Here is a 16,941-nt window from a genome sequence, read left to right on the forward strand (position 1 = left end):
TTCCTTATTTACAAAATAGAGATATGGATTTTACCTATCTCCTAGGGTACTTGAAGAGTTTAAATGAGGTAATATACATTAAAGAGATAGAATCAGGTTTTAGAGCCACTCACCCCTGTTCCTCTCCAAGTCCTGGACCAGGTGAGCTCTACACAAGAATCAATAGCCAAATGGGAAGTGAACTCCATTTTTTAAATTAATAACTAGACGAGCACATGATTTTCTTCTTTTCCCTCTCCCAACTTCAGGGCTTCTCTTTTTTCTTGCACACTCATCTTAACTTAGTGTTTAGGGAGAAAAGAGCCTAAAGTTACGCATCTATCCAGTCTCACTGATAAGAGAGTCCACCCCACCCACCCAGTTCCTGGAAGCTGGAAAACTGTGAGCAGGATAGATATCAGAGTTTTTTGAGGCAAGCAAGCCAGTCAAGTATGCTTTATCACATGGAGGCAAGAACTTCAAGAGAGGGCCTTAGATTGTGAACCACATGCAAGATACAGTCACCCAGTCCAACGAACCGTGACCCAGTGAGCATCTTTGGCTATAATAAATCAAGTTAGCAACTCATGACACTGAGATACAAAGGGAGGTGCTCAAGGGGCAAAAATTGTGAGAGGGCCTTGCACATTCCTTTCCCTCCACGGTGTGTAAAATTACAAGGCACAAAGCTTAGCCCCTAGCAAACCCTTAGTACTCTATGCACATTTGGTGCCTAACAGCCTTCCACATGGCTGTTATAATGATTTTCATGTAAAATTGCTTCTCACAAAGGGTGCACCTGTGTATACTCTTTCCAACAATTTTAGAAAAAATTGTTTCATCACACTTGTGCCATATATGCAATCAAAATTCTGTTTCTTAAATATTTCCTATCTAATGAAAGCAAGTACTCTTTTCCTCTTCCCTTCACTAAAAATCAACAGGTTACTTTCCATACTCCCTTATATCTGCATATGTTGTTAATATTTATTTTTCGGCTATAATCTAAGATAACTCTGCAGTTTGTCCTGGTGTCTTCCTGTTGTTTTCATTGTTACTTGTATGCATTTTAGATCTCAGTTTTCTAGAGGGCAGGGAGCCACGTTTGATGAATTCACTCAGCATACACTACACAGAAATGTGTGTGTGTTAGACAGGAGAAGAAGTCATAAAAATATAGCCAATTCTTGACTACTTATAGACAGAATCTAGGTCTTTAATTTTTCTCTTCCTAATCTCACTTCTAAGGAAAGGGGGAAATGGGAAGAGAATTTTCTCCTGTAGAAAAAGCAGCAAATAAGAATGTGAGCATTATCTAGTGATTTTATTTTTCATCCACTCTTTTCTCCAGTCCTCAGCTGTGAGATAATTTACAATAATCTTGTAAATTGGAAGGAAGCCACAGAGTGTCGTGGGATGAAGCCCTGTTGAGATTTGGAATCAAGCTTCCAATGTGCAGACATTTGCTTCACTAGTTATTAGCCCTACGAGTCTAGGCAAAATACTCAATCTCACTTCAGCTACCTCCAACAAAAACTGGGAATATCAACAATGCCAGTTTTGTTATACTGTAAGAATTAAATTAGTGTAAACAGCGTGATATCAGAGACAAAAGACATGTGTACAAAATTAACACTGTTATTGGTTCACATTGATGGTGGTAATTTTGTTCCTACCACATGGCATTGAGTACAAAGCTGTCGAGGAATCAGAAAAGAAAGACTTATTTCTTTTTCTTCTTGTGTTATCCAGCTTCCTACAAGAAAATAAACACTCATTTCCTCAGGATCCCAGGGCTGGACGAGGTAGAGCTCACGTGCCAGGCCGAAGGCTATCCCCTGGCAGAGGTGTTCTGGCCAAACGTCAGCGCCCCTGCCAACACCAGCCACACCAAGACCTCCCAAGGCCTCTACCAGGTCACTAGCGTCCTGCGCCTCAAGGCGCACCTGCGCGGGAACGTCAGCTGTGTGTTCTGGAATGCTAACGTGAAGGAACGTACTTCAGCCGTCATTGACCCTCATGGTAAGAGCGGCCCACGCTGCCTAACTCCATCAGTAAGGATTTAGCCAGGAAACATAGGGCACGTGCATACTGCGTACTTGGAGGATAGTGCGATAAAAGGTCTATTTATGAAGGTGTGGTCAGAATTTAAGGATATTGCAGGACCCTGTGGCTTCAACAGTCAGAGGAGCAGTCGCCACTGTTGGAGTGGTTACTGGATCCTGGGAAAGGGGATGGTAGGGAAAGTGCCCCTGACAGCAGCGGCGGCCTCCAGGAGAGGGATGCTGCGGCCTGTAGCAACTCTGGACGGTGGAAGCCCCGTGAGTGAACTCGCAGCCTCATTCTCTTCCCACCCTCCAGGCACCTGCTGGTGCCTCCCACTGGCTGAACCTGGCTGGAAGCCAGAGAACAAGGGCATCCACGGATGTGTTCCATTATGGTCAATCTCTCAGAGTTCAGAGCACAGTGTGGAAGTGTAGAGAACGGATCTGAAGAGGAAACAGAAAGTATCCAGCATAAAACTCATCACTGTGACTCAAGCGCAGTGTGGGGAGTCAGCAGGAGGAAGATTACTTTTCTGGCATTGCTGACGGTCAAGTGGTAATGGGGTTTTCAAGGAAAACTAGCTTTTGTAAAGATCTTTCGGAGCCTTTGCTGGCTATGGTGAGTCCCTTACTTTAGAACTTCATACACCAGGACAGTTTCGAACAAATTTTGGGAGTCTGTTTTTTATTTGCCGAGTAAGAACATTTATTTGCCACGTAAGAGTGACTAACATCTAGTATCAACGTCCTTTCGTAAGAGATAGGTCATTTTTTTATTTTTATTTTTTTTTAAATTTTTATTTATTTATGATAGTCACAGAGAGAGAGAGGCGCAGAGACATAGGCAGAGGGAGAAGCAGGCTCCATGCACCGGGAGCCCGACGTGGGATTCGATCCTGGGTCTCCAGGATCACGCCCTGGGCCAAAGGCAGGCGCCAAACCGCTGCGCCACCCAGGGATCCCGAGATAGGTCATTTTATCACCAAGCACATCAGAAGTTTCCTAAGGCTCCTATAATTAATTTCTGCAAACTTTGTGGGCTTAAGACAACATGAATTTATTAGCTTACGCCTCTGAAAATCAGAAATCCAAAAAGGGCTTTGCTGGATTTAAACCAAGGTGTTGACAGGATGGTAGAGGCTCTAAGGGAGAGTTCACTTTCTCATTTTTTGCAGCTTCTAGAGACCACCTGCATTTCTTGGCCCATGGTCCCTTCCTCTACTGGCAGAGCCCACAGCTGCATCACTCAGACCTCTGTTTCTTGTCATCACATCTTTCTTGATTTCTCCTGCCTTCCTCTTGTAAGGACCCTTGTAGTTACATTTGGTGCCTTCACCCAATCCAATAATTCAGGTTAACTTTCCCATTTTGAGGTCCTGAATATAATCACCTCTACAAAATCCCCTTTCCCCTGTGGGGTAACACATTCACAGGGATTCAGACATGGACATCTTTGAAGGGACTCAATATTCCGCTACCATCCCAGCAAAGGATATAATCTCCAAATAAAGAATAGTCCCTAGTACTGCTTAAATTCAACTTTATAGAACATATACTGTGTTGTCATTGTATTTCCCTTTTTGCCTTTTGTCTTAGTCACACAGAACAGAGTCTAGGACAGGAGCTTGTGTAGCATATGAGTATTTAGGTGATGACCTCGGGAACAGAAGGGAGAGGTTTAGGAGATTCAGACAGGGAAGAAGGAAAAGTTAGTCTAAGGTAAATTATTAGAGTTGTTGCTGTTGGTAAAACAGGAGCTCAAATACCCAAGGACCTCCTGGGAAGTGTCCAGACAGCTTCCTAAGATGCCCACTCAAAGCACATCAGGTGGAGGTCATCTGCTTTCACCCCTACTGTTTGCACCCCACCTCTCCTCCCTGTGAGCTTTGCAGGTATGTGGGCTGAGTGAGCTCCCCCCAGCATCTGCAGTATCAGAGGCATTCCAGGGCAGAAAGCAAAATATCCATTTGAAGTGAACGAAGTGAGTCAAAGCCCACCTAGACTTTCACTGAGCCACAGTGGAAGTTGGAGGTGAAGCTGGGAAGCAATGAGGCAGGACTTCAGTAGTCTGTCCCTTGCATTGCTCAAGGCTACCTATAACCTAAGTCCACGTGACTGAGCCTTTAGGCGGGGAGGCAGCCATGATCTTTTCAAAAGACTTCAGATGCAAGAGTTCATAGAATAAGCTCCAGCTCCTGCAGCTGCAGTTGATCCCAAACCATAATTGATCATTGATATCTCTCTCATCCACCACACATTCTAGATTTCCCTCACTCAGCCCTTCAGGTGGAACAGCTTGCTTCCCTGGGGGTGGAGAGGAGGCTGGTGACTCCAACTTTCAACCTGAACCTTTAGTTGCCTTGCCCTGAACAGACCAAATTGTCTTAATTGTCTTTTCATTGTTATTACTGACTGTGGAAGTCACACAAATCAGAATCTATGGATCCCTGAGTTCCAGACATGGCCTTCCTTGTCTGCATTAGGTAGCAGCATTCAAGTTCTTTTTGGTAATCAAGAACGATCACTCCACCAGTACAGACATTCTTTTCTCTGCCTGCCAGTCCACAGCAGGTAGAACTCAGGCTGACTGACCAATAGCTATAACTTTAGATGAGGTAAGGACATATCCCTTGGTAGAAGGGTAGATATATCCTTGCCGCCAGGAAGCTGGACCTTTAATCAAGTAGTGCCTAAATTTATGGGGATAAGAAGCAAACATTTCACAAGTGGGTCATTGGATATGGTGAGAAGGACCAACCTTCAGCATTGAGGAAGCCCTGGCACAGAAGCAGCTTGTGCTTGAAGTGAGATTGTCAAAGAGAAGTGAATCAGAACCTGACCAGAACCATCCGTCATTCAGCCACTTTCAGCCCTCGCTGAAATCAGTGGTGGAAAGGACAAGTTAGGAGCTAGGGCTTCAGAGATATCTGATCCATCTCAGATTCAAGGACATTTCCATCATGGACTGGCACCAATCTACCGACAAGACTGAGAACTTTAAAGTGACTCAATGCCCAGCTTGTCATTAATTCCCAGGATCTTCTTCCAGGGGGAAAAATATCCTCCCTGACGTAGGCTTCAGGGCATCCAGCTGCATCATTGTCATTGCCAACTCTTTACTTTCCCTCTGATCCACACTTTACTACCCAATTCCAACACTGGAGTTAGCCCATCTTCTTCCCAATGGTTGTGATGAAGTAAGGAGGTAAAGAAAGGAGTGTGCTAACAATCTTGGTAGAGATGAAGCCATTAGAAATGCCTCATTTTTAGGGTCAACTTTGGGTAAAAATAGTGATTTGGCAAGCTCCTCTTTCAACATTCTCTACTTCTCTCTTTCTCTTTTAAAAAGATTTTATTTAATTACGCATGAGACACACAGAGAGGCAGAGACATAGGCAGAGGCAGAAGCAGGCTCCCTGCAGGGAGCCTGATGCAGGACTCCATCCCAGGACTTCAGGATCACAACCGGAGCTGAAGGCAGATGCTCAACCACTGAGCTGCCCAGGTGCCCCTACCTCTCATTTTATCACAGTGAAGATTCCCAGACTTGTCATCTTATGAAAATTGAGCTATAGCTAATTCATACTAAAACTTTAGAGGCATTTAAATGCTAACAATCATAGGGGAATTTATTTTTCTTGGAATTGCTTACTTAACTGTCCTTTGCTGTGTGGAATCTCCTGCCTGGTTAAGTGCAAGGCAATAGTTTGGATGAAATGTGGTTTTCCAGATGGGTCAGGGAAATAGGGGCCTGGGTTATGTGAATTTAGAAATAACTAGAATCTAGCCTTTGCACCACTGATTATATCAGTATTTCTTTTTCTTTGTGGTAGAGAAGTGGGAGCGCACACTGACCATTCCTCTGGAAACTTTGAACCAGTGAGAAGTAAGGTGGCCCCTATTTCCATGGAAGCCAATGTAGCTGAATGCATAGTCAACAGTCATAGGAGGGGCCTATGGGGCCTGCATCAGCTCAGGATCTTCTAGGATATCATTCATAGATGCAATTGGCAAAGAGGTAAAGAGATCTTTGTGCAATTAGAGATTTTCAGCGTAGTTTTACCCATCCTTCCCAGAGTTATATCCATGCTACTACACCCTAATATCATTCTTGGGCTCCAGTCTGCAATCCTTCCACACCATGTGCTCTTTGAACTTGCTTGCACATTTCCCCTCCATGATTTCTTTGTTCAGGCAGTTTCTTCTGCATAAAATATAATTATACACCTTATTTACCAACTTCAAGCCCACCTTCTCTCCAAAGCAACTTTGATAACTTCACGGCACAAGGGGTCTTTCCCTTATCTCTCCTCCTAAGACTGATTACATGTACCATGATGTTGCTTGCCTGTGACTGTGTCTTTTGTCTTTCACTGCTATTTTATTTTCCATGTATTTTAATTGCTCATATGGGTCTTATTTATACCCAGACCAAAGTGAAAACAGAACAGTCTGCCCATACTAAGTCCTCAATAAATATCAGATTAATGGATTGGAAGATTAGTTTTGTAATCCCAGTCCCATTATCCCAGCCACCAGACTGTGTGGGCTGCCAGGTCACAGCAATCAAATGATCCCCTAGTTGGTGGTCCAAATACCAGCAACAAATGACTAAAGTCATACATCCTCTCACAGTTCCTCACTTCTATTTCTCAAAGCAATTTTTAAGTTGCTTTATGACTGTCCCCTTTATGCTCATTCTCATTAGTTGAGCTGCTCATTGCTGACTTCTGTGACCCACCACAAACTTCTGCAGAAGTTAACGAATAAAGCAAATACGGCAATGACAGCCTGGAGGTGGGAAGTGCTCCAGTGGCTCCAGGATGTGACTGAACATCCTAACTTTTAACCAGAAATGAAACGTCAATGAGACCATTTTCTTTTTGAAACAAGGGTTATTCTGCTTGGCTAGTTGCTGCATTTTCATGAGGAGATGTAATGAAATTAGAGACAGGAAACAACTCTAACAATATTTTTGTGGGGCTGGAAGTGAAGCCCTCCCAAAAGACCTGGAGGGGACACTTTGGCAGTGGTCAAGAGCATAGCCTCTGAAGTCAAACGGACTTGATCTTTAAATCCTCTCTCTGTTACTACTAGCTTTGAGAACATGAACATATAATTGAGACATCCTAGAACTTGGTCTCACATTTGTAGAATAAGGGTAAATAATGATAGATACCTTAGAGTGTGATTGTGGGGATTGAATGGAGCATGATTGCAAAGTCCTCAGCTCTCAGAAAGTATGGAAGCATGGGGGAACATATAAAGCTTCTAGCAAGAGTGCATGGGACTGTGGCAAGGATAATACATACTTTCCCCATTGCATCATCATATCACTGTCAAGTAACATGCAATTATTATAAAACAATCTATAAGAATATGTATTAGGATAAAGCTAAGCTGCCATAGCAGAGAGACCTCAAAATATGACTCTAACAAGACAGAAGTATATTTCTTTCTAATGTAACATTGAGAGATAGAAGGTGATTCGAGTTGGGGAGGTATCTTTATTCTGTTCTTTCTGGGTTCTTTCCATCTTGTTGTTCTCCCATTCTGTAGAATGCTGTTTCTGTTGAATTGTCAAAGCAGGGTCACTGCCAATCCATGTTTCAGAAAGAGAAAAGGATGGTGGAAGACATATCCACTGTTTTAAGGCCAGCCAAGACTCAGAAGACCCATGACTTGAACTTAGTTTACATGGTTGGTCATTCCTAACTGCAGGGGAACCTCCAAAATGTAGTCTTGAGAAGCCATGTGTCTGCTAATGCCTTAATACTAGGGAAGTAAGGGAGAATCGATTTAAGGGATAACCATACATCTGCTACAGGTAACTAAGGACAAGGAAGATCAGGCCAAGTATACTACATAGACAAATGATTAATTCAGCCCCAAAATTCCTTATTGACATCTTTCATGTAGATAGTACTTGGCTCTATAGGGGATTCAGGGGTGACTTAGGTGAAGTGTTTGCACTCCAAATACTTACAGTCTAAGCAGACCAACGTTCATCATTAGAAAGTCTTCAGGAATGTGTAGAGCTTCTGTACGTGCAAGGGGCTGTGAAGGAACCTGCAGAGGACATGAGTTTGCATAGAGGAGCTGAGGGAGCTTCTCCTGTTGTGAGGACACTGAAGAACTCACCGGTGTTACTGTAGTGGCGCTTATTAAGCAATTCCTAAAAGTAAAGGAGCAGTTGTAATCAGTGTGGGTTACCCAATGTGTAGATGAGCCAGGTTTCTGAATCCTTTCACCACATTGCTTTCAATAGAGACAAATATCTCTGGGGTATGAGCTTTGGATCAAACAGATCCAGGCTTGAAATCCTGACTTTGCTACTTATTTAGCAGTGATAACCTTAGATAGATTGTTTAGAATCTCTGAGCCTTACTTCTGGAACTCTACAATGAAGGGTTCAGATGAAACGGTGTCTAATCCTTCTCAGCTAAAATAATCTAGGATTATCAGATGGCATTGAGATGGAGAAGAGGGAAGGCAGTTAGTGGGACTGAGCCCTTACTCCTGAGCAGTTTTGCCAGGTTTTTCCTGGACCAAGCTCTTGTGCTTATCCTATATAAGTTACTACGTGGGGCAAAATTCAGGCTTTTGGAAAGGGCATAGCTTACTTGGAGTACTCTTCTACCTCCTACCGGGAAGGCCCCCCGCTCCAGCCTTCCCCATTGTCAGTCTAGAGCCCTTATTCTAACCTATAGATATCCAGAACTCTCCTTTACAAGGCCCTCCCCAGTTTCCAAAATTGCTCTTCTCATCTGCCTCTCTACTAAACTCACCTTTTCCTCAGTGCCAGAACACTGATTAGCTAAGCCAAGGACAGGTCTAGTTGTGGTAATTCATACTAAGGTATGTTAACACTACAATATTGTATTTTTCCAAAAAGATCCTGTTAATCCTTGAAATTGAATAACTGATAGTATGGAATCTGAGCACTGAGAGTGCTTGACAGTGGAGGGAGAAGACATGTTTGAGTTGAAGGGCTATCCTGGAAAGAAAGATGATAAGTAGATAGATAGATAGATAGATGACAGATGTATCAGAATGATGAAAAACATGGAATATGGAACCAGACAGCCTGGGTTATATCTCAGCTCTATCTCTTACTGTATAACTTTGGGAAAGTTTTCTAAGCTCTCTATACCTCACTTTTTTCACCAGTAAAATGAGAGTCATTGCGAATCCTGCCACTTAGGGTGATTGTGAGAAGTAAACAAAGTAGTAGATGTACCATGTGAGAAATAGTACCTGGCATGGAATAAATCCTCAGCATATTGGCTGTATTGGTTGTAACCTACTCAGAGGGCCAACTTGTTGGTTTACCTGCAAGCTACCATGTAATGGGATTCTGGTGTTTTTCTTTGATCTAGGTGGCAATGAACCTGATACCTCTTCAAACTGGCTGCTTCATGTTGTCATCCCTTCCATCATCATTGTTTTGATATTCATAACTACAATGATAGCCCTAAGAAAACAGCTCTTCCAAAAGCTTTGTTTTAAAAAAAGTAAGTGAGTTTTATTCATGGTAACCAGATGGACTGAATGTCTACAGTGTGAGACTCTGCTTTGCCCCAGTGGCCTACAGCTTCCCAGTCTCATACTATTCTCCTCAGGGCTTGTGCATTACTTTGGGCTTAGGGGCTCCTTCTGATGATTTTCCCCCAGAAGAAAATGGCTCTAGTCTTCAGTGAGCTGAAGTCCTCATACTAAGTATTTTAAAAGGAATGTTTTGTTCCTGTGCTGAAAGAGTTTGCTTTGTTCTTTGAGCCAAGAAGTGTCATTAGCTTCGTGAGATCAGTGTTATTTTGGCAATGCAGACCGCTGTGTGGTCAGAGTTCGCTGTGGGGAGGATGCCAAGATCACTTCAGAAGATCCTTAGGTTCTCATCCCTCCTTTCCCCAGTCTGGGTGTCAGCAGGCTGAGCCCTTCCCCCAGCCCCAGGAATCTGAATCCCCTGGTTGGTAAGGAAAAGAGAAAAGTGTGTGAGGCCATTTGGGGGCATGAAAAGCACCTGTTTTGATGGTGTCCTGAAGTCTTTCAGCAGCAACCCAGGAGTCCTTCCTCAGCTTGTCCTGTTCTCCCCCACCCACTCCTATTGAGCAACTTTGAACCCTGGCCACAATATCTGCAGACTGGTGCTTTCCTAAACTCTAAACTGTTTCTTTGTCAGCACCCAGTGTGTTCCTCCCAAGGTCTACACATGGCCTTGTTTATAGAAAAGGAAATGGCATGTGGAAATAATAGGAATTTGGGGTGGACACTATTTGAGAACTGGGGTACTTTTAGGTGGTTGTCATGCTGCATTTATAGTCTAACTTCTGTATTCTCTTCTGCCATAAGATATTGTCATGCTCTATTTGTCCATTGCCCTATATATACATCAACATGGGTACTAACCACAAAACCCTCTACTATAGAATCCCAGGAACTATTGTCAACAGAAAGGGGGGCGGTGAGGATTGAGGAAGAAGGGAAAAAAGAAAAAGAGAAATGATAGAAATGGAGAAGGAGAGCATCTCGCCATAAAGGAGGATTTTTAGTGTCTTATCCAATAGAACTTTAACTAAACAGGATCACTTCTGCAAGTCTGTGACCTCAGAGAGCCACAGCAGGTATCCCTCACCAGAATCTTATCTTCTGCCATCTTCTCTTACCTCCTCCATACACACCCCTCAGAAACAGATCTATGCCTAAGTTCCAGGCCTGGGTTCTGAGAACCTCTTAGTCACCTTGGAAATGAGCAACACAGTCTTCTGTCCCCACTCTCTTTGGGAGAATGAAATGGGGTAGAGCACTCAAAGGCAGAGCAGAAGAAATTCTTTCCATTATCCTTTACCCCAGTCTCACAGGTGAGTAAGGATTTCAGCAGCTCCAAACTGGGTGCAAGACTCAGGTACCAGCTGCGGTGGGAGACACTTGTTGCTAAAGAGTTAAGTGAATAAATTTGCAAATGATTCCTTTTTTGCTTATAATGAACCAGAGTGAAATCACAGCAGCCTATATAAGACATGCCCTCCACTCCCACCCCACAACTCACACGCACCGGGATCTGCTTTCTCTCATGGGAGGCACACAGGTGCACATGCAAAAATGCATCTGCCATGGACACAGACTCATGTGTCATGGAAGAAGGTTGAGAATGGCTGACACTGTGAATAGAACTTTAAACCAGGGTCCGAAGGCTAGGTCTGGACCTGATGCTGCCGTGTATAGGCTCTATGATCGTGTGCGAATCACCTAACTTCTTTGAGATGGTTTTTCTATCTGTAAAATGGGAAATGACATGAGGATGAGCATTTCACAGCTTATTGATCCAACCTCACTGCCACTACTGGGGTTCACCTGGACTAGAACAAGATCTTCCAACTTGTCTCCCTGCATCCATTCTTGCCACTTGTGATACGGTCTTTTGTCACTTTTAGCTGGAACAGGCTTCTAAATTCCACCAGCCTACTACATCTCCATGACTGGCCCTCCTCCAGGGCTTCCCCTGCTCACCAGATGAAGCCCCAACAAGCCCTGAGTGGTGTGACTCACAACAGCTTTACACTTCCTTACCATGGCCCGTGTTCTCCAAGCTCTAGCTGTAGAGGAGTTTGTAGTTCTCAGAGACCCCCAACTCCTTCAATCCTGAGTTTTCTCATTTAGCATTCGCTCTTCTTAAAGTACTTCCTTCTCCTAGTTCGCCTGAGTTGGTCATCCTTTATTTATTTTTTTACTATGCATTTTAATTTTATTTTTTAACTCAATTTGCCAACATACAGTAACATCGTTAGTTTCAGATGTAGTTTTCAATAATTTATCATTTGTGTATAACACCCAGAGCTATTCACATCACATGCCCTCCCTGATGCCTGTCATCCTTTGAATCTCAGCCAAGCTGCCATTTCATCAAGCCTGCTCTGATTCTATGCCCTCATCATACCCATTACAGCAAATCGCCTTGTGAGATGCTTCCATAGCACCTACTTCTCTTTTCAATACACTGAGCATTTATATGTCTAGGACCTGTTTTAATACTTTGGGCTATAAATGTAATTGCATCCCTTTTAATTTTCCAATTAATTTCCTAAAGCACCTACCTGCCCATCTTAGCCAGAAGTCTAGTGTCTCCTTCTTGCAAATTGTACTTCTTCACCTCCCACAGACTTGTCAGGAGGCTAACTTAGCCCACAGGGCTGCTGCTTCCAAAGAGGCAGGGAGGCTCCCAGGGTGCCAGGTCAGTTCCTCAGAGGGCCCTGGTTTTGAGCTGCTACTGTTTCTACTCCTGCCATACACAGCTCTGTTCCCTCTGGGGTGGGTGGATGAGGGTCTCCATCCAACATGCAAGACAGCCTTGCTGGTCCGGGTTCTCACACAGACCAGAATGACCCAAAATGACAACTTTCTGGCTCCCTTCACATGTTTTACCATTGTTTCCAAAGCAAGACCCTCAAGAGCTGATGAGACCAAAGGGGCTTCCTGCTTTAATTACAGCTGCACCCAGCCAGCTTCTTCTGCTCAAGCCTGGGATGGCAGTCCTAAATTCCTTCTTTTTTTTTTTTTTAAGATTTTATTTATTTATTCATGAGAGACACAGAGAGAGAGAGAGGTAGAGACACAGGTAGAGGGAGAAACAGGCTCCCCGCGAGGAGCCTGATGCAGGACGCGATCCCAGGCCTCTGGGATCATGGCCTGAGCCAAAGGCAGACACTCAACCATTGACCCACCCACGTGCCCTATAACTTTCTTGAGTTCCTCTTAGAGCCAGGCTGCCGTGAACTTCTCAATCCATCTGAGAGAGTCAAATAAAGGGGTAACAATCTCATCCCCTTTCTAGCCAGAAGGCTCCTTGGTTTCTAAACAGATTTATCCACCTATGTTTCAACGACCAACTCTGCACAGCATGATGTACTGGGAGGGGCAGCCGTGGTCAGTCCATGTACCTAAGAGGAGCACTCAACCTAAGAGGAGCATTTTAACAATTCAGAGCTCCAGGTGACTCACTAGATTCTAGAGAAGAATCTAGCAACTTCTATTGTAAAAACAATATCAAGGTCTGCTACATCTGCTAGTCTGTAAGTTTCATGAGTGCTGGGGCTGTGTTTCTCTTATTCACCAATATATGCCTACTGTCTGAAACGTTACCTGGCATGTAGATATTCAATAAAATTTTACACATTGAACTTACTATCTGCAGGTACCCATGCTAATCTGCTCCATATGATATAATAGCCACATGTGTTATTTACGTTTAAATTAAATAAAAATTCAATTCCTTGGTCACATTTTAAGTGTTTATACCTTATTAATGCTCAACAGTAACATGGGGCTAGAGGCTACTGCATTGGACACAGCAGATATACAATATTTCCATCTTTGCAGAAAGTTCTGTTGGACAGCACTGGGCTAGACCCCTTACAAACTTCTTTTCAATTAATTTTACAAAAACTGCTTGAGGCAAGGAATAGTGTTGGTATGGCAGATGAAGAAACCGAAAGTATTCCTAAAGTCATATAGCTGGGGTTTGAACACAGGTCTGTCTAACACTAATGTGTGGCCTTTTTTGTTACCAAAGTGCTTAAAAACAATTGACTCAATCTGACTAGCATTATTTTGGGCAATGGAAGGAGAGAGTTTCATTCCAAAAGAATTGAGTGACTTGACCATTGGCTGGGCCAATGGAAAAGCCAAGCACAGAATCTAGGAAAAGTCACCAGGTCACCATAGAGACCAGATCTCTAGGATAGGCCTACAGGTCTTATTTATTTATTTATTTATTTATTTATTTATTTATTTATTTATTTATTTAGATTTATTTACTTATTCATGAGAGACAGAGAGAGAGAGAGAGAGAGAGAAGCAGAGACATAAGCAGAGGGAGAAGCAGGCTCCATGCAGGGAGCCTGACATGGGACTTGATTCCTGGACTCCAGGATCACTGCCTGGGCCCAAGGCAGGCGCCAAACTGCTGAGCCACCCAGGGATCCTCGGCCTACGGGTCTTAAGAACAGCATTTCTCAAATGCTCTGTGGTAAGGAACTATTTATTTTTATTATATTTTTAATATGTTAGGGTCAATGCTTTTGCAAAATAAGCTAAATTTTGAATTACTAAAAAGAAAAAGAAAAAGATATACAAGCCCAGTTTTTACTGGATTCAATAAAATATATGACATTTCAATAAATGTCAGGAAAAAAAATAGACAAATTACTATTAAAGTTTCTAAATGTTTATACTAGATCTCTACAATTGTCTCATTGAGGGCTGCTAACCAATAGTTCACCTACCACCACTAGTCCATGGACTCTACAGTCTAAATGACACTGTCCTAAGAGATTGAGCCAGGACTTTACAGGGATTTAAACCAAAGACAGAATATGTTGGCTGATGGTTACTTAAGAACCATAGAATGGCTGCACTAATCCCAAGCATTAGAGAGGACTGCCCTAGGGGTGCCTAGGTGGCTGAGTTGGTGAAGAATCTGCCTTCGGCTCAGGCCCATGATCCCAGGGTCCTAGGATTGTGCCCCACATCGGGCTCCCTGCTCAGCAGATAGTCTGCTTCTCATTTTCTGTCTGCTGCTCCCCTTACTTGTGCTCTCTCTCTGTGTCTATCAATAAATTAATAAAATTTTAAAAAGAGAGGACTCTACCATTCAAGGACAATTTTTGTGGGTTAACTCTTAGGCTCAGTGTAAATCAAATATAAATCCTTGTAAAGAAGATTGCAATGCTGGATGGAGGCCCTCCAAGTCCAGGCCAACATCAGTATTGTCATGAGGGAATTACTAAAAGTCTGGTATACAGAACAGAAGCAGAATTAGGGATTCACTGAGTTCAGATACCCAGGCAACTGCAGGACATGGACATGAAGCTCTGGAAGAAAATCAATGTAGGGGAGAGAATGTGACATCAGGGGTTGAAAAAGAACTGAAACCAGGGGAACAGTGGTTTCCTTTTATGAACTTGTGCTTCTTCCCCCTGAGTTACTTTGAAACAGTATCTGTCATGTACACCTTAGTATAAATTAATTGATCGGACCTTTTGCGCTATGTAGGGCAGACAGGAAGGAAGCGACAGTCAAGAACAAAGCAGAAAAGGGAGAGAGAATCCTGAAGCCAGATGTTTCCTGGGCTGAATACCCAAATTAGCAGGCCCTCAGTTTTTGAGTGCCTGGGACCAGGGTTTGAGAAAGGAAAGCAGAGGACTGCTTTGTTTGCAGTTTTCACCTAAGGGTATGGTTTTACATACCCTGTCATTCAGCCTGAGGTCTCCAGCCAAAAGGCACATTTGGATTTTTACATGTCTTTTATTTGGATTAACTTTTTGTTCTGCCATCTTTTAGCCTATAAGCAGAATACTTTTCTCATTAATCTTATTCCATCACTGGAATTTCTCTTTTTCAGACACAACAAAAAACTCTATCACCACCGTAAGGAGGGAAGTGGACGGAGCTGTGAGTAGTCCATGATTTGTCTTGTTTTTTTCTGTCCCAGCTTGATTTAAGAAATGACCACTGTTCTATGAATGCACAAAGAGCAACTGGACGGTTTCAGTCTCTGCAGAATCTTCCTGTTCAATGGCATTTCAGCTAGTTGCTGTTGTAACCGTATGTTGTTCTATATTTTCTTGGGAGGAAAAAAACATGTTGTTTTTTTTCCAAAGTTGTACAGCCTTTGGTCTGTCTATATTTCTAAGCTCTCCAGCACAGCACATCTGGGCTCACATATTTAGAAATGTGGTTAATACTTAACACCAAGGGAAGATATTCAACTGTAAAGCAACCAACAGCTCCTGTTTTTGCAACAATTACTAAGTACGTTGTCTTGGCTATGGGTCAAGTTTGTAATGCTCAGGGAGTAGAAAGAAAGTCTCTTCATGAAGTTGACAAGCTTGGAGTTGGAATTTGTGGAAGATGGGATGTGGAGGTCAGGGGAATTGGGGTTGCTAAAATCATTTGGGCTAGTTGGATGAAAAGCAAAGACCCTGGGGAAGTAGTGTTTTGAGGACAACAGGCCTGGGTCATATTGCACAAAGGGTATTTCTAGCTCTCTTGGGAAAGCCACCTTTCATTTTGTAATCTAGGAATCACGTGGTGTGACACATGAATTCATGAGTTCACCAAAATGAGAGGCAATTCACAGAAATTTCTAAATAGCTTTGTTATCAGCCACTCAAAATATTCAGAACTGGTCTCTTTAGAATTCTGCTGAATATATCTGTAAAATTCCAGAGGCACCAACTGTAAAAGCAACTCTAGAAAACCTTCCATACCAGGGTCTGTGTCTGGCCGATACAGAACACACAGCAACTTATAAACATAAAATAGGACCAGAAGGAATAAAATTAGGCCCTGCAGCCTCCCACCTGCCACCATATCCCTGAAAGCCATTCGTGAACATACAGCCTGTTGCCGTAATACTCATCCCTGGGTGCAGAACCAAGGAGCAAACTGCAGCTTAGACCTGAGCTATACTTGAGGTCCAGTTATGCTGAGTTTCTCTGAATCCACAGTGAGATTTTCTGGACTCAGAAAAGTTTCAGATTAATACTGGCAGTCCTAATTGAAACATCTGTTTCTTGAGAAACAAAACTCCTGTGTTCCTATAGATCCATCCACTTGATCAACAGGTGAGTTTCCATGGGAGTGGCTCAAGCATTTGTCTGAGTTCCCTGAGCTTGAGCCTTTGCATCTGTCTCCTTCAACTACTCAGCAGGAGGAAGAAATAGTGAAAGTCTTGAGAGCATATTGCCAGACAGGTGTTGAAATGAGTAAGAAGAACATTCTATAACCAGGTAGGGAATGGTGACAAATGGACTAGCCTAATATTGTCAGAGAAGATGGAAATCCAGATTTTTATATAAAATATCCTGGTGATTAAATGCTGCCTGAAAGTATTTCAAGTACCAAACAAACCAAATAAAAT

The 16,941-nt window shown here is 43.0% G+C and overlaps 1 protein-coding gene across 1 annotated transcript in view; it reads left to right on the forward strand.

Annotated features, from left to right (window-relative positions):
- The window catches only part of PDCD1LG2 (programmed cell death 1 ligand 2), a 60,159-nt gene that overhangs the window by 32,554 nt on the left and 10,664 nt on the right, over positions 1 to 16,941 (forward strand). The window contains exons 4-6 of the mRNA XM_055309439.1: positions 1,732 to 2,001; positions 9,404 to 9,538; positions 15,421 to 15,470. Of these exons, the coding sequence (XP_055165414.1) occupies positions 1,732 to 2,001; positions 9,404 to 9,538; positions 15,421 to 15,470 (455 nt within the window). The remainder of the gene's footprint in view (positions 1 to 1,731; positions 2,002 to 9,403; positions 9,539 to 15,420; positions 15,471 to 16,941) is intronic.

The sequence above is a fragment of the Nyctereutes procyonoides genome, unplaced genomic scaffold, assembly GCF_905146905.1.
Source record: "Nyctereutes procyonoides isolate TBG_1078 unplaced genomic scaffold, NYPRO_anot_genome, whole genome shotgun sequence".
NCBI lineage: Eukaryota > Metazoa > Chordata > Mammalia > Carnivora > Canidae > Nyctereutes > Nyctereutes procyonoides.